The following is a 25,841-nucleotide window of genomic DNA, read 5'->3' as shown; positions in this document are numbered from 1 at the left end:
CATGTTTCAGTTTCAATTGTTCTCTCTGACCTTGCCGTAAGGTTTCTTGAAGAAAAAAACTCCTGAATGTAAAAATGTATTCCTTGAATACATTTTTATGTTGTCGATGTTAATGTCGCTCATGGTGCTATTCCACAAACTCTCGTCTTGGTAGCATCAAGCTAATTCCTGGGAGAAAAAAGCGTCCATTCAATTATAAAACAAACACAAGAAACAGTAAGCACTGATAAAGTGCTCTTTTGGTGCACGCTTGAGTTGATGTCGATGCCTCCTTTCTGCACCGTTGAAATTAATAGAAACGCAATGTCACAAAATGCAAGCTGGGATTTGTAATTTTCTGACCGTGACATTGTTTTAAAAACCCCATTATTGATTAAGGAAAATGCCAGTCATGCGCTTTGCATGTTGAATTTGCCGGTCCCTTCAATTTCACGCTCAAAATGAAAGCTTTCAGAGAAATTCAGTTGATAGAGCTTCGAAGAATACGCACGTCAGTGAGGTAACAGGTCCAATGGCATCTGAAGTGGGTGAACGAAAACTCTTGATAGGAGCGTCAAAGTAGAGACCGATGCACTACTCTGCAATCATGGCTACTACTCATGGCAGCTACTTATTCATTGGGTACAGAATAGAACCTGACTACTGTGTGTAACTGTCTTTCAGTGTTTACAGAGTGTATGATATCATTGTGAAAAAAAACCCCAGCAGGAAATAAAATCATATATAGCTCTTATATTTCCACAACCCGAATATAAACAAAACAAATCCGTTGTACCGGTATCTGCTTAATTGATGATTTCGGTACAACCTTATGAAGTGACTTTGCAAACTCCTCCTGCTTAAAGTTGCATTTCTTAAAAAAAATCTTTCTCATCTAAACTTCAAGTCACAGAGATGAAACATATTTTATTAAACAGATGCCACTCTTCTCCCACTGACAGCATTGGCAAAACCTCTAATCATGTGAGATAGCCACGCTGGTGAGTATAAAGGTGTGTAATCTAACAATGACATCTTGATGACCTTCAAACTAACGCAGAGTCTCGCGTCATAAGAATCTTTGCGGGGGGGGGGGGGGGGGGGTGACAGCAGACAGAGCCTGGAGTTCAGATTTGGTGTTAAGTGACACTCTCAATTCACGGTGACAGGCTCCAAAGAGAGGACATTCTCCATTCACCATGATCAGAAACAAATAACATCTCTTCATTAGAAATACTGTAAACCATAGGTGTCAAACTCAGGTCCTGGAGGGCCGCTGCCCTGCATGTTTTCCAAGTCTCCCTGTTGCAAGACACCTGATTCAAATGATCAGATCATCACATCAGCAAGCTCTGCGCAAGCCTGACAGTGAACCTGTTCATTTGAATCAGGTGTGTTGCAACAGGGAGACTTGGAAAACATGCAGGGCAGCGGCCCTCCAGGACCTGAGTTTGACACCTATGCTGTAAACCAATGAACGACAGTCTTACTCTTTGGCTAAAAGTGTGGACTCCAATCGACCTTAAACAGAGAATTTGTGGTTCAATGAATAAATAATTAAATACACGTGTTGTTACCAGTATATATTGTATGTTAAAATTGTCTATGGCCTGGCAGGAGAATATTGTTGCAATGATCTTTGGGAAAAAAAATCATCCCTCTCTGGTCCCATTTAATGCCTCCAAATTTGTTTTAATTGTTCATTTAAAAAGCAATGCATATATTGGCTATTCTTTGTCAATCAGAAACTGGAAAGACAGAAGGCGGGACTTTATGGGCATTGTCAATCATTTGCTGCACATACCTGAGCTCGTTCCACACCCTCGGTCTACTTGGCAAGATTATTTACCTCTGGTAAATAAAGTAATCAAAGGACTCTTGCGAATGATTATTTTTTCTCAATTTAAAACAATACCGTAGTGCTTGTGAAGTCATTTAATTTTTCAAATCAATGCCTGATGAAACTCAACCTAGTGCGGAGGGCAGCAGAAGACACTGGCCAACTCTGCACAGTTCCTTTACTTTATTTTGAAAATTTGCGTAAGGTACATTTTAGCTAACTCAAATGTAATAGCCAATTATCGAATAATACTGCATTGCCAGAACATTACATCTCAAATCTGAATCTGTTTTTGATCTATCTAGATACATTTTCATTTCTTTGTTTTTCCTGACAAGTTTAGCAACTTAGATTGCTAACTGCAGGCGATTTGAGCATAGTAAAGCATTTTCTTTCTTGAGAGGGGCTTGGCCTGCTGCTAGCTGCCCCATAATAAAACAGCACACATTTTGCTTTATGAATGTTACTTCAAATGACTAAGCTCTCCACTGAACACGGTCCACATGGTGACCACTTGACAATCCGTTCCCCATGAGTCGCTTTTAAACCGTCTGCATTAGGGAAACCTGTCATTTGCTTGAAGAGCTAATCCTCCCCTCCAATGAGAAACTTGCTTGTCATTTGCCAACATAACAAAGCTAACGTGAGCGGCAGCAGTGATTCTATGGTTTGCTCACAATATCATGGCTGCAACAGTGTGAGTGGAGCCATGGTGGCCCATCGAGCTATTTGAGACAATTTATCCACTTGTTGGACTCCCCATTCCTGACAAAAGCCTCACTGAGTTCGCATGGGGACCGGGGGGGGGGGGGGGGGGGACTCTCGCTCCTGGATTTGGCCCGTGGGCCGCTTGTTCGGGATGGCATCAGTACTGTTAATGACCCCTAAAACATCAATGCAGTACAATCACAGCTCGACATTTTTCCTCATCCTGTGACTCAAACTGTATTCTAAACCAATTCATTTGTAAGGTTGAATAATTTATCAAACTGGGTTTGTTTTCCAATGTTAGCAGGGCCTGTGAGCTTGAACTCTCACAATTAATTTGGGGGAACATGAGACCGTAAAAGCAATTGGTTATGTAATTTGGCTCCACACGAAGAGCACTGACACTAACTATGCTGTTAGGAGGCTGGTAACGAGAAGGACTCGGGGACAGAAAGGAAGGTTCAACTGCAGGTAAGATGAGATGTTTAGTCATGTCAAGTGCAAAGGGTCCTGGTCAAGGGAGAATCCAAGAGGCAGGTGCATGGCAAGATCAGAGTTAACTGGGGATTAAAAAAAAACGTCTGCGAAGAATGGTTGGATACATTCACGGTAAATCGATGTTGAGCACAGATGTTTGAGCGACGTGGCGGAGGCCAATGCCATCTTCTGAGGACAGCTGTTGATTACTAGATGAGGTGCAGTTGCCGAGTGAGTCCGGCATGCCGGTGTCAAAACCTCCAGTGATACACACACCAGGGAGGGGGGTGGAGCTCAGGGTGCACAGAGACAGCAGACCTGACAAAAGCTTTGTATCATGCAATTGCAATTGTGCACCAATCAAACAGTCCAAACACAATATTTTAAAAAAGTGTGTTGTCAAATGAAGTGCTCGCTGACGGTGTCAATCAAAAGTAAACGTTTTGTTTGTATAGATAGACCTTTTGCTTTGTTCTATTGGCAAGCGTACCTATGATGTAACTAGTGATTTCATATGAAGTGCACTAATACTCCCATCTAGTGGTTCATTTCTGAAGTGCTTCTGAAACGTTAGACCAGCCATCCAATTTTGATACAACGTCCCATCAAGGTTGCTGGTGAGCTGTACTTAGAAGAAAGGCAGGATACAGACAAAAAACAAATTGCCTGCAAACTCCACACTGGGAGGCGGCTGCACATTTAGGAAATGCAGGTCATTCACACTGAGTGAGCGCATTTGTGACAAAGCAGAGACAAGATCATCATACGAGTATTCACACTTTTTGTTTGGTGTTTTGGCTTGAGATTTTTCTGAAGTAAAATTGGTGCCTGGGGGAATGCTGGGACCAGTCTGTTTTGGAACAACTTCTTTTGTTATTCTCTCATGGGGTTACGCAAGCAAACAAAACAACAAACAAAATACTGAGGAAACTAAATCCAAAACAAAATCATGAAAACAAAAAGAATCCAAAGTAACAAACAAAAACCATGGCGGAAGCAAAAAAACAGAAACAATGACAGCAACAAACAATGACCTGAAACCGAGTGGTTGCGCCGGGAGTCCTTTTAAACAGACACTAATGACGCAATGACCAACAGGTGTGCAGCGGCAGGTGGAGCCCTACAGTGCCACCTGTTGGTCACAAACAGTACCATGACAGGTATGTGTGCCATGGTGACTCAAAATACCTAAGAAAAATACTCCATCACAGCACAGCCCAGTAGAGTCCACATGACTCATTTCATACAAGCATTGTAGTAACCATTCAAGAAGGGCGACAGAGGTATATACCGGTACTCAAAAACACATAAAGGCTGAAGATTGTATCAACAATATTTTATTCTCTACAAGTTCCAGTGTTATGTTTCCTATTTGACATTTCAAACCAACAGTAAGAACAAATTGATTCCTTTACATATTTACAAATTGGTTTGGTCATTATTTGCTCTAACACCTCATTGTAGACGCTAGGTCATGGACACAGGACGTCTGGAGATTCTTCACCACTTCCCCATTTTCGCTCTTTCAGGTGGCCAATCTCCCTTAAATAACAACAACAGAAACCTTACGGGGACGTCTCGGTGTTAACAACCACGTTGGGGAACATTGTCCGAGATGCTGAGAAAATCTTAATCAACTTCATTTGGAAACACTTGACAGGTAAATAAGAAGGGTTGCGATTACATGTGTGCTTTTGTTATTTTTGGACTTTTTAGTTTGGTTGTATTTAAGTAGCATGAGCGAGTTTAAAGAGAATGTGCAATGAGTTCCAACTTTGCCTTATTACTTTTATCCACATTGGGCATACATAATAACGAGCTAATGAACACGTCTTCTAAGCAACTTACCCAACTGAACTTTTCAATCTTGTTCTCTTCTCATTGGAGTGAAGAATGGCACATGTACAGCTTTGACTTCATGGATTTACAAACATTAAACACAAACAGAATTATAAAAGTCAGATCCAGTTTCAATCCAGTGTAAACTCTTACAAGATGACACAAGAAGGTGACACTGGCTCAATGCAATTTGAGATTGTTGCAAAGACAAAATGAGATTGCATTTTTCAACTGTAAATAATAAAATATTCATAAAACTGAAATAACAAAAAAAAAAAAAGCATGAACTCTTTCGAATAAGTGCGGCATCATGCTGTGTGAGAAGCCTTTTAGTAGATTGCATTAACACCCAAGAAATGACAAAACTGAGTTCATCTGCTGAAAATCTGGTTAAAATATAAACTTTTTATATATTTCTACCACATACAGCATAAATAGACTGGGTTTGCCTGCCTTGTAAAAAAATGTCATTATTTGTGAGGAAAATAAAGATACAGATAAAAGAAAAAAAATCCCTTCAGTGGATCAGCATTATTTTCCTTCTGTGCCTCCAACGCCACAAAAATTTTAAGACGCGCGAGTCAAATTGAAATGTACTCTGATTCTACCCTGCAGTTGTAGTTACAATATATACAGTAGAAAAACAGAAGCTGTTTTCCTTTTTATCAGTGGGTAGGGGGGAGAAACTATCTTTTAAATACTGTATATATTTCTTCCTTTATAAAGCATTAATTAAATTCATTAAAAACATGGTTTTCTAAAAGCAGCACAGAAGTGACGGACCAGATTAGGACAGCATTGAAGTGGAAAGACGAAAAAAAAAAAGCAGGATGTAAACTTAGTCATCCTTTGAAGAGCAACATTTTATCAGTACAGTTAAAGCATACATCTCCATTTTTGTCTCAGAAAAAGCAAGAAAATATATATCTGTAACCAAAACATAAAAGACAAAAATAACAAATTTTTAAAAAAAAATGGAGATGCGTACTTGAAGATTTGAACACGTCATCGTTAAGACAGTTCTTAACAAGCTGGTAGGCTGTCTAAATTGCTCTAAATAAAAGTGCATCAACACATTTAAAACATTTTCATGAAATTAAGTATGCTGTATTATGCAATGTATTGCACCTATAAAGCCTGTCATTCTCTTCTCCTCTAAGGCCATCGCAAACATACGTTCATCTTAAAGTACCTCCCAACAGACACCGGAACATTCAATTTTTCAAAGCTAAATCATCGTTAATCACAGTTTTTGTATTTGTTGAACATAAACTGTGGCCCCCAAAATATCCTGAAAGACAGACCACGTGCAATTCTACGATGGAATTTGAGTTCACTCCAGTCCAACCGCGCGGTACACAGAGTGAAAGGCCTGCATTGTTTAGCGGAAAACCGATAAACAAACCAATACCGTAGTTACAAAACCATCCGACGTGATTAAAAAAACGGATTTAATTTCAGTCTTGTACTTCCAAATAAAAGGTAAGATCATTTCAATAAATAAATTGGCATTAGCTTGTATGAACTCTGCTCTGCAAAATCCGACTTTGTTTTAAGTTTAAAAAACAACAACAACTCAGCAGCGCACAGAGTAGAGAAAGACACAGTTGTAATAGTAAAATAAAGGACAGCAGGCTGTTTCAGCCCATATGCGGTTTGGTTGACATTATTGGATTTCAAAAAACAAACAAACAAACAAAAATAAACCCAACAACCCAAAAAAGAAGTAAATTTTATTTTCAAAGAGTTAAGCGCAAAAGAAGTTTTCAGACCAGCGAGCCCGCTCGGCTCTGTGCGGGCACCATGACGGGCACCGCTCCCATCCGCTCCAGCGTGGCCTGGCTCACAGCGTACGAGTGCGTATGCTGCCCGTGCGTGGGCGTCACCACTGGCTTGAGGCTCACGGAGCCGTTGCTGCGCGCCATGGCGGTGGGGGATGGGGCTGAGTTTGTGGTGACCACCAGGGTTTTTGGTGGCGGCAGTGTGTGGCTGCCGTTGGCAAAGGAGGACATGGTCGTCGCGGTGGGCTGAGGGTGGCGAGACAGCGGGACGGAGCCCGGTGCTGTGACCGCTGAGCCGTGTCCCGGGTTCTGGGACTGTCTGTGTCCATGTGTGCCATGGACAGCGGTGGCGAAGGTCTGCCGCGTGTCTCCGTTGTAACGCGTGTACGAGTTGGTGTCGTAGTTGGGTTTGGGGTTGTGCCAATAGCGACTGTTGTAGGTGTTGGTGGAGGTCAGGGTGTCGTTCTCTGAGGATGAGGCATCGGCGTGGAACGCTTTCACTGATGAGGACCTCTTTGGCGGGAGGTCGTCTTCCCTGTGGAGATGAGCGAGTGAGAGGATATTTGCTTTAAAAACAGATATAACCAACCCGGATTGTTTGTGATGAAGGTGAAAAGCTTCACCAGAGTAGACTGCTATTCAAAAGCTATTTTCTTCTTCTATGCATTGAGTATCGTCAAAGATGCTCGGCAATGGATGCTGGTATGTCTTCATGTGCATTGTCACCCCCAATTCTCATTTTCTCTCCGCCCCATCCATTGACTTTTTAAAAAAATATTTTTAAAGTGCTAGTTCTAGCTCTATATTTTTTTCCCTAAGGCCTATCGAATCTGACTTTGGGCAAATATTTAAAAAAAAAATCTGAATTTTACTGTTCACATCGTAATGAAAAATCACATTAGGAAATTAAAATAACAATAAAAAAATAACCTGGACATTATGCCCTTTGTGTATAAGCGTGAAATGAACAGGGGTTTATCCCCCACTGAAGTCCTTGACAAAGCAGCCAAGGAAGTGAGAGAGGGAAAGTCTGTTTGCATTCTCCTGCAAGCTGGACAAATTGAATATAAAGTAAAATGGGGAGGTTGTGAAATTGGTCGAGACAAGTGTTGAATAGAAGAAAGGACGGAGTATAGAGGAGTGAGGGAAGGAGGAGGAATTTGTTTACCCCCAAATTTAACAAACTTCTTGTAGTGATCCCGTAAAAGTGCCTCAACTTACTCCACTCTCCCCGACAAGTGGTACAGAAAATGAAAAAATATATATATACAATATATATATTTTTTAATGGATGGATAGATTTTTCCATCACTCACTTAAAATACTATACTATACTATACTGACAATATAATCAGTCTCACTCTGCAGCTACAGTATAACAGCTTCCACACATCTGAGAGGACTTCCGCCAATATTTTGTCACGTGTCGCGACAAACATTTGCGAGACCGAAGTGTGACTATCAGGCCCCTTCAATATTTTGAGAGTGTTGTCAGAGTTCTTTGTAAGTTCCTCCTCACCAAATTCAACAAACCATTTTGTGGCTAAAATTTGGAAGCAGACAGCTCTTTAAAAGGTCTTGTAAGGTAAGATGCAAAATGACTAATAACGGGCCTGATTGGTAAATCGCTTAAGAATGGGCCGGAACACATACTGAATACACATACAGTACCTGTCAACTTTTCGGAGCGCCAACCTGTATAAACTACCAAAAAAATCCTTATAAAGAGCAAAAAATCCTTAAACATACCAAAGCATTTTATATGTCAAAATAACGGCAGAAAAAAACCCCACGAAATTTTCAATGATATTTATTGTAGATCTCCATAATACAATGTCTGGTTAATGTCTAATCATCATTCTACTTAGTGGCATTACTGTGTTCAGTGTTGTATTCCTGCGTTACTTTTTTCACCAACTCCAAATATTGAAAACACAGAAAAAAATAGCCATTCAGCACTCAGGTTTCAACCAGGAGCCACGTGATTTACTGGAAAGTTACCAGAAATGAAAGCATTCGAGTAGACGAGCACCATTCTGGGCAAAAGCAAACGGAACTTTCAGAATCCGTATGATTTGTGCGATACGGTCATATACGTAAGATTCACCACAAAATCCGTATGAACTATGGCTAAACCGTATGAGTTGACAGGTATGAATACAAAACTTCCCTAAGGCATTCAAAAATCCTGGTGAGAGCGAGTGGAAGTACAAATAATTGTACCAATATTTTTGTTTCATCAATGTTACAATTCTACAATGTTACCTCATTTAGAAAAGAAAAAAAAAGATGAACCTGATCTCATTGGGTATTTCTTCCTCCTCGTATTTGTTCTTATTCTTCCAGTAGTAGAGGGTGACCACCACCAACAGGCAGCAGATGATGAGTGCCAGCACTCCAGTTGCAATGGTACCTGCTATCAGACCCACACTCTGAGGCTGGGCTAAAGAATGTTGGAGGGGGGGAAAAAAGGATAAATACATTGATACTGTACAATGTAAGGGAAATAACAGATTGCCAAAGAAAAAAAAAGACACGTAAAGAACTCTGAGCGAAGGTCCACGTTCAGAATGCATTTCAGCCTACAAGAACTTCATTTGTAAAATGAGAAACGTATGAGAGGTTCTCTCGGTCTGTGTTTGCATAAAGCGATGCTCGACGGAAATATAATCAAGTAGGTCAACCACAACGCATGAATTCAAACTGCAGTTTGTCCCTATCATACACACCCCGTTTTCATTTCGGCCTGATTTGTGTCAAATATGCCAACGTTTGACAATCCATAAGGTTTCATTCTTGCTCTCATATCACTTTGACAAATGTCACAGACAAGGCTTTTGAACTTTACTTCAGCCCTTTCATATGAAACGTCAACAAATGCAAGCAAGTGGGTCGACAGAGGCACAACTATGCGACAGCTACAGAGCCGTGTGTTTGGAGAACTTACGTGCAACAACCTGAAGATTGAGCAGGCATGTGCTCTTGCCGATGGCATTGCTGGAGGTGCACTGGTAGAGTCCTGAGGTACCGGTGCTGATGTTTCTTAGTGTTACAGTGCCCTGCATTTGGTCTGTGGAACACACACACGGATAGTATTGTGTGTATGAAAGTCAGAACATGCAGCATGATTCCCATTACACACATTTGGTTGAAGGATGGGAACTGTGTTGCTTTCATAATAGGTTAAATTGCATTTTAGAGTTCGCTTTTGTTCCGCAGATCGGTTTGAACTACTTCTGCTACTACCCAACAGGGGGCGCCAGATAGCTTTAGTAGAAAATGGACGAGAAGCTATACCTGCACTCTTATGAGCGTCTCGGTACAAATATTCTGCCTTAAGAAAGATTATGCTCAGTTTTGATTGACCCCATCGTCAATATATTGATTTATCAGTGTTTATTACTCTGGTTATTTGTGCGAGAATAAGTGTATTGTGGTTATGGGCTTTTACTCAAAGTGGTTGGATCAATATCGATCATTGTTATCTTTGTGAAGGCAGAAATGTTATACCAGGTATTGGATTGGATCATTGTGCAGGTGTACGCAATGTTTTGGCCACCGAGTATATTCTGCATCCTTAATAACTGTTGCAGATTAATAGATTTTTTTCCACAAAATGAAATGAATGAATTAAGAGGTTGCACACGCTGTGTAAAAGCACTACTTGTTTCACGAAAAGGCTCCAACAACTGCCTGGATATTTTATTCGCATGAAGAGAGTAATTTACAGTCATGAACATGCAGTTTCAATTGTCATTGCTTCTGTCGAAAACGGAGGCCACTTTGTACATGAGCCTTTATATGACCGGTAGTGTACACAGAGTGCAACAGGTGATGAAGACTGTCTGCTGTGCAAAGGACACAGCCGGATAAGAGAGGAGAAGCCACGAAAAAGCTCTCTTAGGCTGAACGCCAGCTGCCGAGTGACAACATCCAGTTTAACACATGCAAGTGTTTATTGGATGAAGTGTGAAAACGTCAGCAATTGGTAGTCAGCATGAGAGGAGTGGGTGAAAATAACACCACCAATTCTTGATCTCACACACACGCAACACATTTCTCCTTCTTCTCATTTCAATCGCACAACGGGACATCGGTCCTCAGGAGGATCACAGGGCGGAAATCTCCAGGTATGGTAGTGATAATGGACGGACGGCGGAGTCTGCGCTCCCTAACGTGTGTGTTACATTTACCAGCAAAGGTGGGGCAAAAGGGAATCCCGATGGCCAGCTTGTTTCTAATACCTTGCATGGCGTTGTGCGGCAGCTTGGGCAGCGCGTCTAGCTTCTCCCACGAGTAGGACGGTGTTGGAATACCTTCATCTGAGCTGCAAAACAGCATGATGTCACTGCCTACATCCAGCGTTCCCTGGATTCGACATGCTGGCACCGAGGGGGGCACTGACAGATGAAAAGAGTGGGTGGTGAGATGTCAACCACTTTACGATGCAATTTATTTTAAGTATTTTTAATACAAGATTACGTTTACCGTATTTTCCACACTAAAAGGCGCACCATCAATGAATGGCCTATTTTGTAATTTTTTTCATATACAGGTATTGGATGCACCGCGTTATAATATGCAATCTACAATGCATCCACTAGATGAAGCTACGCTCAAGGAAAGGCCAACAGAACACTACACTACACCCTGATTTATATAGTGACGATCAGATGTCAGTAAAACTTATATAATAAAGCAGAGACACAGTTCACTTAACCAACGGCAAGTTATAACATTGACTCGTTAACGTTGAACTCTCTTGCCGCTGCTCTATTTCCGTGTTCGACTGCGAACCCGATCGCCTTACGTTTGAACTCTGCATTGTAAGCATGTGTCTAGCAAGGAGCCATTTAGGGGGTTGACATATTACCGTAATAACCATACACAAGGCGCATCGGATTTTAAGGCGCCCTGTGAGCTTTTAAGAAAATGGAAGGATTTTAGGTGCGCCTTTTAGTGCGGAAAATACGGTACATAGACGGATGGGAAATGACCGTATATGGTCAGGTAAGTAAAAGTGAGGTACTTGATTCAGCAGGTGCATATATGTCACACTATGATTTGTGAAGTGAAGATAAAATGACAAATAAACTATCCACTACTCATAAATAAATTGGGATATTTGGCATTTGGGCCAAATGACCTCAAATGCAGCAAAACCTTTGAATGCACATGTCCAACTCTTCAATGTTTCAGTACTGTTTTGCAAAATTGCTGTTCTCTAACATGGAGCTAAGAGACAGCTGCTAATCCAAAGACAATTGTCAATAATCACTTCTACAACGCTTATAGGATTACTACCTAACACAGTGAGCCCGATGACACCAATATTGCGCCCCCCCCTATCCGGGAGGTTGTTCACCAGACACTGGTAGGTTCCCGTGTCTGACAGCTGGGTGTTGTTGATGAAGATGGAGGCACTTGTACTTGGCATGGTGGACACAAAGCCCACACGTCCGTTGAGGTGGTTCGCGAGGCTGAACACTTGGCCGCCTTGGTAGATGATCACCTGGATTGGCACATCACAGAAGGGAGAACAGAGGTGGCACCGGCAAAGCGAGGGGGGATGGGTGGAGACAAAGATGAAATTATTGACATTGATGGTAGAGCCATCGTTCAGGGAAATGACAGTTGAAGGGGAAAAATAGATACATTGAAGACATTTTTGTGGAGAGCTTTTTTTTTTTTTTTTTACTTTTTGTCACTTGGAAACTGAACAACCACATGACTAAATCTGAAAAAAAAAAAACAGTGGCTAATTACAAATTTTCTTGCTCGAGGGGTGGGTGGAGTTTTACTCAGAGTAGGTGCGAAAAGTCGAGCTGTCCCTATTGAATATATTTAGAAATCAATTAACCTTTTGATTATTCCATCCATTGATCAAATAATCTGATGACAACTGTATTTTGCATTAAAATGTATCGTAAAATCATGTTTTTCTGACTACTGTTTATTTATTGACTGTAATATTTATTTTTGCTATTGCTTAACGCCTAAACAAAACCAAACTACAAAAAAAGCAATATCACATGAGGGGGAGGAGAAAATGTTACATTCAAACGTAATTAGAAAGAACAACAACCTGAAATCCCATGAGAAAAAAAAAACCAAGCATACAGAAGCGTGAGTCGTCACTTCTGGCTGAGTGACAAAAGAGAACATACTACAGGCATGCTTTCTCAAAGCTATGAGACTAAAGATTTAAAAAAAAAGCATCAGCTTAATAGAATGAATAATTGAAACTATTTGCCTTCAAAAATATCAACAGCAATCTGTTGCATGGAAATATCATTGTTGTTCGGATCCGGTCAAAGGGTGGAATAACATTCACACAATTCCAAATTGAAGTACGTTAAAAGAAATAAATAAAACAAAGGTTTTTTTTTTTTTTTTTTAAAGCGCTGCTCTGATTTTGAATTCGCTTTGAACAGGCTGGTTTGTGTGGCCGAGCCCCATGCAAAACAGCTCCCACCCCTCAGCTGGGCCTGCACAAAAGATGAAGAGGACACGCACAAACACATGGTTTTGTGCACATGCGCACATGCGCACACCGACACACACAGAAGGGAATCAGAGGGGCCATTCATTTGGCTGAAAAGAGACCTCACTGAACTGTTCAAAGACCCAGCCGGGCAAACAACTAGCTTCAGTGTGTGTGTCTGTGAGCGTGACAGATAGTTTTGATGAAAACTGTGTGTGTGTGTGTGTGTGTGTGTGTGTGTGTGTGTGTGTGTGTGTGTGTGTGTGTGTGTGTGTGTGTGTGTGTGTGTGTGTGTGTGTGTGTGTGTGTGTCTACTGTCCTTCACTGCTGCTTAACGGTTGTAAATTGCACGGCTGCAATTTCCTGAGTGCAGCGCGCTCGCTTTGTCCTCTTACGTGCAGATGAATAGGCAGCTCCTCAGCTGTGATGAGAGCCTGCAACTTCATCTCCTCCATGTCTGTGCCGTTTGGTATGTCAGTGTGCATTCATTTACTCGCGCGATTGCTGTATATCGGGTTGAGAGTGTGTGATTGCTCTGCCAAAATAACTGTCCCCGGTTCTCCCCGCGTGTCACGGTGGCACGCATTCACTTGCATCAGTCAAGCCTGTCTGTCCTTACACCTATGCAATCCTGTTTCATACTCTGATGACTTTACAATATAATCTCGATGTTCACCGAAAACGATCCAGTCAATCGACCTCACCATTTAACATTCCGTTTGCGTGTGCATGGATGAGCAGAGGATTAAAAGTAAGCAGTGGGAAAGAGTCAATTCAATGCCTTATTCTAAAAGTGTGTAAGTGTATGCATACTGTATAGCCAAATGTAGCGTATGCGTCGAAAACACCTCATCCTCCCGCCTGACCTGCTTGGCTCGGTCACTGTGCGCCGACAGAAAAGAGGTCAGCGCAGGCATTCAGATGACGGACCGAGCAAAGAACACAAGTCTGGACATGCCACTGTCTCTCTACCAGACGACCTCAGCTCCATCATTTCTCGTAACCTAAAGCGTTACATTGCACGTGTTGGAGAAGCATCACGGCCGTAACTGGTTATTTTCTGATGACTATAGCCTACTTCTGAGCAACCCAAAGGACCTTTTGGCTGCGAATACAAGGGATACTGCTACCGCCTAAATAAAGCCTGAATAAACCTCTAAACCCCCACAGCCTCCCTTCAATTTTCTAACCATAAGCCGTCACTGTTATCTCCTTCTATCCTCTGAGACATGACATCAACATTATGAGCCCTCGCTCACTTTAAACTGCAGGTTTGCCATATGGTCCTCTGTTTTCACGGTCAACCATGTTTCCACAGCATCACTGTGCATTTATACGATCCACCAGCAATATGTTTTTGTTTTGTTTGTTTTCTCGAGAAAATATGCTTCATTAATTTGATCATTTATTTTCAAATTATCAGACGGCCGACCAGAACGTCTCCAAAGAGATCCTGCTTCATTCAGTGTGCGAGAAGAGGTGAGAGTTGTTGGCATGAAAACTTCGCCATGACATCGCACATGCTCACGATGTCCTGAGCATCTGACGCTCTGTGAGATGTTTTCCTATTTCCCAATGGCAATGGTGTCAAACATAAGGACCATTTTGAAGACGTGGGCGTTATCGAGATGGCTGTGACCACGAAGCAGCAGAGAAACCAGGAAGAATCTTTCCAGAAGTGCACGAAGGCATGTCAGAGGAAGCTCCGAAAGTGCATTGGACTTCAACGGGATTATTTTGAAGGGGAAAACTGGTGTTTGTTCTGACACACCTCGTATGGTTTCCATCCAGATTCGGACCTCCAAGGTTCACATTCCAAGTTTTGTTGCATTCACCCCGTTTTACAACAGTCCAAGAGGGTTCTCATTCACATAACTGCCTTGAGAAATTTTCGGAGCGTTTAAAAATTGTGATTTCCGTGGAAGAGGACAGCACAGCACCATCAAAATCTCATCCACACTGTGAAGTGTACGGTAATGGTGGTGGGGGGGGGGGGGGTGAAGGAGGGGATGTCATCATATTTTGGGACTGCTTTCCTGCCTCAGGGACTGGATGCATTGAAAAATGATTTCCCAAGTTTATTATACCAAGTCCATCTGTCTGCCAATTGAAGCTTAACGGTAGATGGGTGAAGCAATGGGACAATGACCCAAAACTAATCCGACAATTGAATGGCTGCAACAGAAGAAAGTAAGACTTCTGGAATGACCCAATCAGAGAGAGAGAGGGAGAAATAAATATTTTAGTCATTATTTATTGTTATTAATTATAGCAATACCAAGTATTTTTGCTCGTGAGGATAAGCGGCACTGAAAATGGATGGATGGACGGTCGGCTTGACGTACTGTATATCCGGAACAATATATGTTACGGCAGTAATAAAGTCGCGAAACATACGGACAGTGCATAACAGTTGGCAGCTCAGGAGTCCTGACTTCAACCCAATAGAGATGCTGTGGTGTGACCTCAAGAGCACGATTCCCACCAGGCATCCCAATAATAAAGGAGAAAATCTGATCTTCCATCCATCCATTATCTAGACCACTTATCCTCCCTCACATGGCTCACGGGTGCGCTGGAGCCTATCCCACCTGTCTTTGGACAGTAGTCGGGGTACACCCTGAACTCGTTGCCAGCAATCGCAGGACACCCAAAGAAAAACAACCACTCACAATCACACCCTAGGGCAATTTCGCAAGCTCAATTAACATATCATGCATGTTTTCGGAATGTGGGAGGAAAACAGAGTACCCAGAAAACACCCACGCAGGCATGGGGAGAACATGCAAACGTCACAAAGTATGGCCGGGGCCCGGAATCGAACCACGGGACCTCTGCACTGTAAGGCAGATGAGCTAACCAGTCGTCTACCGTGCCACCCAAAATCTGAATAAAAACAATTTAATTGTCTTGATGTGTGTACCTGGCCTAAAACAATCTTTTATTGATCCCATCCCTAGAGGGAAAAGTCAATTGCATTACGTTTGCCATAGATTCATCCTCTGATGGACTGGACGCTTCGGATGAGGATCAAAATCTGATCATCCGAAATACGTTGACAGATGTTCTCTATTACAGATTAACGTTAGTTTTGCACCACAGATTATCGCTGACCTCAATATAACCAGAGCAGCGGTTCACTTCAAACTGTAAAATTATACTTGTCTGTATTCAAACAGCTGCTAAAAATATCCTTATCGACATTTAACCCTTGTGATTCACACATCAGAGTCAATGGAATAAACTACTAATTTACACACCCACAGTCTCTGATTGGCCCTCACCATGAGGCAAAAGTAAAACATAAATTATGTGGTGCTTTTATGGATGGCATGGCTTAGTGGTGGTCTGAGGGTGTGTGTGTGTGTATCGATCGATCTATCTATATATACCTGTTTATATATATATATATAAATTCTGGGGCCTATCCCAGCCGTCTTTGGGCAGTAGGCGGGGGACACCCTGAACCGGTTGCCAGCCAATCGCAGGGCAATTTGTTATTATATACTCCGTTCAAGAAGCGACACTGATAAAATAAATAACAGTGGGGGTTTTTGTTTGTTTGTTTGTTTTTTTACTTGTAATTATATTTAATGAAAGCCTCAAACTGACTGAAACGTCAAATGATAGTTCTCGGATGAATTAATGAATACAACATGTATTCAGAATTTCAGGATCCTAGATTTCACACTGGTCTATAGGGTAAAGGGTTGTGAATTAATTACTGTTTAAGCAAATTAAAAAACATCATGGAGACTCTGGACCTCAAGGGCGCAATGTGCCGAGTTAGGGCACAGAAACCACGTCGGCTTGGATATGCGTTTATGTTTTCTATTCCTACATCTCTCCATTTCTAGCTCTTCATTTTTTATACCGCTTGTCGTCATTCAGGTTGTGGGTGAATTACAGCCCACCCCAGCTGACTTTGAGCAAGACGCCCCAGGAGTTGTCGCCAAGCAATCGATACGATGTGTTACCAAATTAATTCGTGACCAAATCCTTAAAACAGAATGGAATATGGAGTTGGCCTTGTAGACCGGTGGCTGTAAAACACACAAACATGTGACAGAATGAAAACTTACAACATCAAGCAAAGCAAATTAAAAATATTTTTTCTGCGTAACGCCGAAGAAGCCAAGTTTCTGTGCGAGGAGCTGACGTTTCTCATGCTTTTGCCGTGTAACACAGCTCAATAAGTAGCACTGTCGCTTTTTATCTGAACAGGGTATTCAAATTTGAGAAGACTGAGCGCGAGCTGAGTGGTCCAAGAGCGCTTTTTAGAGTGCTAACGCACGCCGCGAGGGTGTGTAAGTGTACAGGGTTCTGTTCAGTAATTCTTAATGGCTTTTAGCATCAACTGTAATCATTTATGACATTCTCTTTCTCCAAAATGACCTTGTACTAGCACTGTCACCGCACCCCCACCCCCCACGCAAATTCACACAAAGAACTGAAAGTGCTTGTTTCTGCTTGTGCACGTCCTTGCACGAGTCTGTTGCTTGTGACAATGTGCACTTAAAAAGTTGCTACCCTGTGTTTTTATACTTCTAAAGTACACATTATGTAATGTCAAGCGACGGTGCCGCGTAAAACAACAAATCTCTAGTGGCAGTGTACAATCTTGTCAGTTGACAGCAGCTGATAATCGCATGAAGTCACTCTGTTTACTACATTTGTCGAGCATACCTGAGCATCACGCTGTGATGGGCTGTATGCAGTTTTTAGTTGTATGAATTCATGGATCTGAGTTGGCACACGCCATGCATGTTTGTGTCTCTGCGTGTTGCGTGAACACAGTAAATATATTGAAGCCATGCATGGATGCATGCGCAGATTTGTGCTGCGATACGGACGGGCGGCCCCCCGTCTGACGCTAGTTTGTGGCGTCGGCGTGTATGTCTGCGAGCTTCTGCGTGTGGTGAACAGCTGCTAAATAGAGCCTGTCGTGGGCATGAGGTAATTAGTGCAGAAGATAATCATATTATTTGGACGGCCGACCAGCGGAGGTTCAAAGTGAGGGGAGGCAGGTGAGCTTGTATGGCCAGCAGCTGCATGTTAAATAAGTTAAAAATGAATCGCATAAGTCCTGAAAGCGGGAAGGACAAATTAAGCTGACAGTGAGAGAGGGTAGGTGAGAAGAAAAAAAACAACACACTTAAGGTGGCACAGCATGAGGCGCAGGATGTTAAACTAACACCACGAGACAAAAGAGAGCACATTATTCTTTCGTTTCAGTTTGTTTCTGTAGAATAAGCAAAAAATAATAATAATAATAATAAAACTACTTGATAGACTTATAAACAGCAAGGCCACACCCACAACCTCTACATCTATTAAAGCCTAAAAGCTACTACTTCTACATAATTTACATTCCCAAGGTGCGTTCAGATGCACCAAAAAGAGATTCTCTAGCTGTATACATTTGGTTGTAAAATTGTAACTTTGCATGAATCGTGGGTACGGTTTGTCACATGGCTCATTTAACGTATACGTTAACAGGTTTGTTTCAAGTGTAGCAAATCACAGCACAATCAGGAACAACCTCACTTCACGTTCAGAAGTAGCAATTCTTGCTGACTGCTTTTATTTTGCTTCATTATGAGCCAATCTCAGGATCCAATACAAAGACGTCAGAGGCCAGATAGAGAAGAACCTGTACGATTCTTTTCATGTATTAATGTTGTACCTGGGGAGAAGGATAAAAATGCTACTTTGCTGATATACTTGCATGCATGACGGTCATGGAATTAACATTTGCATGCATCACATGTTTCGTGAGTGCACATTTCTTTTGACTTGGCGCATGAATTCTGACATGACACTTTCCATATGTGTGTGCTACTTGCTTTCCTTGAATTTCAGTGACAATTTGTTTCCGTGCAAATGGTCATCGGTGTCTTATGTGTTTAACAAAGCATTTTACTTCTGGGCATGTTTTATGACACTTATGGGATCCCATTTAAATCCGTCTTTGTGAGCATGGCATAACCTGACGAAAGTCATAACAAATAAGATTTAGACTGGCCATTCTTGCCACAAACCGTGAGGAGAGAGAGGATCTAGAACTTGGGATTGAGTCCAAAAGACTCCACCATATACTGGATACTTCACCTGGCACACCTGCTGTTCAACTGAGTACTGCCTCTAGTTAGCCATAAATATACCGTATTTAGATTGATATAGATATTATTACATATAGAGAGCTACATCTCTATGATGCAGTACAATAGTAAAGTTTTATTGGATATACAGTAGTTCTTGAAAATAATTTCAATCAATTGCGTGGCCAAACTTCTGTTCCCGGAAGTGCTCTTCAGGCTCTATCTGAACACACCTTGTTCCAAATCATCGTTGGAATCGTTTGTACCTGTTTTGACTGCAAGATGTCAAGGTGAAAGCAGCGGTCCACATGGGGCATATGCGGTGAGGTTACATTGAAAAGTGAGTTAGAACAACTATTCCCCGGGCTAGTGGACTACGTGTTCTCGGCATCCCTCCTTTAATTCACCGTTCCTTCACTCAGGAGGCTGCGGCATTGAGCGCAGCTTCACGGTGGGTGAGCCAGTGTGTGTGTGTGAGTAAGTGACTGCACCTGTTCCGGCTGGTTGGCATTGGACAGTGGGATCACCATCCAGATGATGTTGAGGTTGTTGAGAGCAGCGCTGGTGCTGAAGGAGCAAGGCAGGACGGCTGCTTGGCCTCGGGCTACCTGGATACTGCTCTGCGACACCATCACATCCAGTGCGTGGACGCTCACTGCAAGGGGAGACAGAAACCGATCGGTGACTTCAGGCACAAAAGATACCGTTGCAAGACACAACATTAAAACTCATTCAGTACCAGCCAATTCTGGACCAAGTCTGAAAAGACGTTTAAAAACGTCTTTGGGAGTGAATGAGTTAAGTATACCGGAATGATCTAATTCGATCATATATAAAAGCGCTGTCAAAAACATTGTCAAAGTGGTATTAATGAACAATATCTTTTTTTCGGTTGACTGTAGAACTGCACATGAACTGCTGAGGGAAAGAATGTTAACTTAACACAAATATTTCAGAGTCAGACCAATATTCAAGACCAATAATAGTTGTAATTTCCCCATTGCGGGACAAATAAAGGATATCTTATCTTATTCTTCTGTCATTATTATCTTAAAGAATATTTGACGCATATCTTATAATAATAATAATAATAATAATGCATTTTATTTAAAAGCGCCTTTCATGCCACCCAAGGACACTGTACAGACAATAAGAAAATACAATGTAAAAATTAGTAAACGAGATATTATATAAAAACAGGACATAAAAATCTTGTCCAGGATCACATTGAATTCCATTGATCACATTGAATTCCATTGATCTACTCAGTAATATAGAATTAAAATGTTCGAAAGAATAGCAAAGCCTCCTGGATGTCTAGCCAACACAATTGTAACTTTGCAAAAGATGCATCACCAAAAAGGTAGCGTCAGTGTATTACTGTATCTTGTTTTAAATCATTTTGTTTGGAGATGTTGCCTATGTGTGAGTTGTAAAGCAGCTTCAATGTCATCTGCTTGTGCGCATACAGTATCAAGGACTCTTCTCCTGTGAATTGTGTCATTAAATGAAACACAGCAACAGTTATCAACAGCGTTATTCATGTAAGGTTTATGGTTTGTGAAACCAATGTTAACTCTCAAAAAGCAAAAGGAGCGATGGAGCGAGTTTGTTCGTCTAGCAACAGCTGTCAGATATCACCGCCTCACAAAGACAAAATATGAACATGCGCAACCTATTTCTAGTTCGGCTAAAGAAGTTACAGCCCAAACCAAATTACATCTCCCCGCCAGAAGTCATGTCCGAAACCCTCAATGACTTCATCTTTATCGAAAGATTGTGAGGGGGAAGATGCCTCTGATAGAATTAAAGATAATTGATCATCATGTCCTGTTAATCCTCTTTGTTAGTGATGATGTCTGATGCTGATCTTGCCACTAGCATGCAGGGGGCTAGCCGAATGATACGCTAAATATGGATCTTGGCCGTTTGTGTTTTGTCTCGGTCAGTGATTCCCAACCAAATTCCACTTCATTGGTGAGAAAATTATTTATTAACAACAAATAATGTATCTTTGTCCCTCTATCTATGCCGGCAACTTATCGTGACAGAAAAAACAAATACATGATCATCTATTAGATGGCAAAAAAGTATGAAATTGACATGTATCCTTTTTTTTTTGTGACAATTCTATTTGGTGGTGTGCAGTGCGATTTTAAGAACTTCAAATATGCGCTGTGGCGCAATCAAGGTTGACAATCACTGGTCCAAGTCACTCTGTTATCACCGTTTGATGCCGAAAGTTTTTATTTGTTTTTATTATTTTTTATTATTATTACCGTATGTTGCTTTCTTGGTCTGACTGCAACTTCCCACGCTTTCTTTTGTGTTCTATATACACTCACTCGATACACAAGGGAGGTCGGCTAAACCACTTCTCATTGATATAATCATGAAAAAACCCTAAATTATTCAGGCCTTTTTACTTCAAGATATTGCACTCAAATGTCAGCCCCGCTGTGACTCCTTTGCGCCGATCGATTTTGCACATGGTAAAGCCGACAAACAACGTCCTCATTGCAGGTAATGAGTCGCCATTAAGTCATATTGAATTCAAGAACAACTGAAGAAAGAGAGAAAAAGAAAGAAAGAAAAAATAGAGTCTGAGGATCTTCCCGCAGAGTGCTTCCCCCAAGGCTGAAGCTCACAATTAGCTGCCGGGCTCATTTGACAACACAGGATTCAGAAAACCTCTGAGTAAGGTGTCGCTAAAGAGCCAACATACAGAATTTAAAATAAATAAATAAAACACAAAAAAACATGCATACCGTCTGTTGGTCTGTCTGTCTGTTTTTTTTTTGTTATATGGTATCAGCCAAATAATGAGTCATCCACTGAAATCACTGGGAAATCGTGCTCCCGTCGACTGCAAAGACAGTTGAGTTCTTTTGTTTACTTGTCGGGTAAAAACTCTGACAGTGGTTGACAGGCCAATCAAGAGGCCTTTTATAATGTCTGTAACTATAGTAAATGTTCTGTTTCAAATTACTTATAGGACTATCTAAAACCCTACTCAAGCTGGGTGAATTTCTTTCTCAACTTGAAGTTACAAGAAAGGCCGACTGGACATTCCTGACTGGTTGTCGAATCATTTTATGAAATGCCATTTTTCATTTTTCCCCAAATGGTTTCTCCCTCTCTTTTTTTAGTTTGTCCTTGTCCCCAATGTGGGGGTTAAGATCAGGAGATGTTGTTAATATTTGTCAACCTTTGAGATTTTTCTGTGTTTAAGGGAGACGTATAAATACATTTAAGATAAGATAAGATATCCTTTATTTGTCCCACACTGGGGAAATTTACAGCCTCCAGCAGCAAGAATGTAGGCAGAAAGAAGAAGAAAAAAAAGTGCTTGACTTGAAATGTCACCGATGTGGTAGTTAACAGTAACGATTTGGTTTTCTGGTGCAGATGAATATGCAAAATTGCGTCGCAGTACTTATTTCGTCATCTGTCGTTTTGTTGAGTTCATAACGGTGATTACATGAAATGCTGAGCTTTAATCGAGCTCTTGCATTACTGAATGGTTCTTTGATTATTCTTGCTCGGGGCTGAACTCAGTAGTTGTCTCCATGTCTCCGTGATTATGGAAATTGTCACAGGGGGGAACAGACCTCACTACCACAAAGGCTATTTCTTTTCAGTTAAAACAATCGCATAGAAATGGCCTGTGATACAGCTATGATCAAAACTGAATAGCAGCTATTAAATACCTGAATAAAGTTGATTGTTCTTTTTTAAAAGGCCATATTTTTGTGAAACTCATTGGTTGAACTCACATTCTCCGGTTAAAAGGAGGTTGAAGACAGCGAAAGAGAAAAGTGGTGTTTTCAAGAGAGGCCATATTGAAACCGCCACCGCAGGCAACGCAACAGCCCTTGAGGAGTGAAGCGATAAACAACATTGAGGATCTGTTGGAAAGCTCGAAGTTTCCATTTAGGAGTCGTCGCATGTCATAACTGCTTTTGGTTCATGCATGACAAAGAACTACATCACACAAGGTACCACCGTGTGCATTTGTTTTCCTTTTCGTGTGCAATTTCATGTGTATGTGTACAATACAGTATGTCCTCCGGTCAAATACGTTGCCAAACGTTCAGTCATAGATTGTGTTTTGTACAGTAGAGTGTCCCAAATACATGGTTGGGACTTTCTGACTTTCGGGTTGAGTGAACACTGGCGCGTTTTGGCTGCCGCTGCTCAACCCGTATTGTTTTGTGTTTTTTGTTATTGTAAAGTGTCCTTGGGTGTCTTGAAAGGCGCTTATAAATAAAATCTACTACTACTACTACTACTACCGTATATACATTTTCTATTGATGTATGCATGTGATGGTCAAGTTCAAGGTGCATCCATGGCGACACAGAGAACAAAGATTCCAATACTGTGGATAGGTACAAATCTAGAATTCACATAATCACTGCTGCCTCACACACACATACACACAATCACATACACACAATGACTGTCTAGCAAGTTATTTGCATCTTGTAATTTTGTTCTTACGACACTGAGGATGTGATGAGATGAGCCCTTTGGGACCGCTACACAGCAAGCACACACGGAGCGACACCAGTGCGGTTCACAGCGGCGGGGGGGGGGCAGCAGGTTGGTGGGAGGGCTTAGGAAAGTAAAAGGCGTATCACTGAAAGCCAGACCTTTTTGTTAGTTACTCGTAACTGCTCTTATAAAATATGCGAGTAATTAATAAGTAATAAGTGAGTAATAAATATGCGAGGAAAAAAAATAGACAGCTAACAGTTGGCCATTTTCATGCATGATAAAAACCTTGTTTTCCAACTGCATTTCTTTGTGTGAGCGTGAGACTTTCATGGATGGGGGTGGAAAATAGTCTTGGAGCAATGAGAGATCGAGCGTAAAAATGCGTGCATCTCCCGCTCGGGGGGGTAACAGTTGGCCACGCCGATCCCACTTCAAATTTGAGCTGTACACTTTGAAAATAGTTGGACTCAAATGGCAAACCACTTTCGATTCTACACTGACTGAAAACATTGAACTTCATTAAACAAGCATATGTGCGAACAGTTCTCTGCAACTTTGGGTGCTGAGAACTGCAGCGGGCTATTGAGATTTGAGATATCCTTTATTTGTCCCACACTGGGGAAATTTACAATTTGCAGCACTGCTGGATGCACACCTCAGTGCGCTTGAAGTCAGGTTCAAAATAATCTATGAGTGTCTGAAACAAAAGTGACCCCACCGCACAAGCTATGAGTCCATCGTTCTTTTATGTAAGTTTCAATGGGCTTCGGAGTAAAAAAGTTGGGAGTTCAATGCTAGTCCAAAGCTGTCTCCCTTTAAAATTAGTGGCCCGTTATGAAGCGCAAAATAGGACAACGGAAACCCTCACTCTGGAGTAACTTAAGTTCTACAACGTGCCAGAATGTGAAATCATTCTGTGACGGATTTGATAATTGTTTTTTTTTTTGTTTGTTTTCCAAACCCAAACTATGATGTCAGCTCAGTATCTGGCAACGAGTCACTCACGGGACTTTTCCTATTTCCATCCATTTCTATGCCTTCCACTGATCTCCCGGCGCTGCACTCCACCCTCCTCAAGCTGCTCGCCAAACATTTGCCCATCATCATCAGAGCTTTAAAAATCTCTTGCTCATCCTTCCTCTCATCCCCCTGCCCCGCCCATCATAGTTGACCTATTAGCCACATAGACAACCACCTAACAGCACTCACTTGACGAGCCTTCATAGGTTCGTCTCCCTTAGTATCGACTGCAAAGTACAGCAGTTTAACACTTTCATGCACCAACAATGATAACCCGTAATCTGGTAACATGATAAGATGTCCACTGTAGTAACCGCTGTCCTTGAAAGGGTTAAGATAAGATAAGATAAGAAAACCTTTATTTGTCTCACAATGGAGACATTCCCAAGCAAAATTATGAAAGGGAGAAGTAGAAGAACAAAAAGTATATCAAGAAATATAAATTATAAAATATAAATATACTGTAAATATAAGTATATTAAAATGGGTGAGTGGGGGTGAGTCAAGGTTTTCAGGTATGTCTATTCAATAGCCTGACAGCAGTCGGCAGGAACGAGCGGCTTACCAAAACTTAAACTAACCAAAGAAAAATGAAGAAGCCTAGTGTGGCATTTAAAGACATTTTTATCTTGAAACGACAGTCTTTTTTTGACCTTACTTGTGGTGTTTGGTCACACCCCGTCACATGAGAATCAGCTTACTTCAGACTTTCTCCTCATGTGACTTAAGACGGCCTGTTTAAGAGAGCTGCAGTTCACCACTTTCGATTGATTAGGTATGCATGAACAACCCCTCTGCCCAAAACAAAAAACAAAAAACCAGTGTACACACTGTTTGGTGAAACAAATCAAGAAACCAATTGATCATTCTCCACAGCATTAGCGACAAAGTACTACTTCTACCACGATGAAAGAAAGCTGACGACCAGTGATTAACATGAAACTATTGTGCTTGACTGGGTAAAGTGAGTGAGCAGAAGGTTAAAGTAGGCCAGCACAACCCTTGTGCACAGATAAGCTCGGGCACTGGAAGACTACTGATAAAGCAGTGAACAGATGGCTCAGCACATGCATACCCGAACTTAACTAACAGACATGCACACACGCACATGC

At 41.5% G+C, this 25,841-nt stretch overlaps 1 protein-coding gene across 3 annotated transcripts in view; it reads right to left on the bottom strand.

Moving 5' to 3' along the window:
• Nucleotides 1-4,325: 4,325 nt before the first annotated feature.
• The window catches only part of igsf11 (immunoglobulin superfamily member 11), a 69,442-nt gene continuing 47,926 nt past the window's right edge, over nt 4,326-25,841 (bottom strand). For 2 of the 3 annotated variants that reach the window (XM_086125865.1, XM_086125866.1), the window contains 6 exons: nt 19,701-19,864; nt 11,929-12,136; nt 10,869-11,024; nt 9,572-9,694; nt 8,920-9,067; nt 4,326-7,159 (listed from right to left, as the gene is read on the bottom strand). In XM_086125865.1, coding sequence (XP_085981991.1) covers nt 6,610-7,159; nt 8,920-9,067; nt 9,572-9,694; nt 10,869-11,024; nt 11,929-12,136; nt 19,701-19,864 — 1,349 coding nt within the window. In that variant the 3' untranslated portion in view covers nt 4,326-6,609. The other variant, XM_086125867.1, reaches the window with a different exon arrangement.

The sequence above is a fragment of the Hippocampus guttulatus genome, chromosome 12 (assembly GCF_054856545.1).
Source record: "Hippocampus guttulatus isolate MCC_2025c chromosome 12, RoL_Hgut_1.0, whole genome shotgun sequence".
NCBI lineage: Eukaryota > Metazoa > Chordata > Actinopteri > Syngnathiformes > Syngnathidae > Hippocampus > Hippocampus guttulatus.
This window is presented reverse-complemented; position numbering and strand designations above follow the sequence as displayed.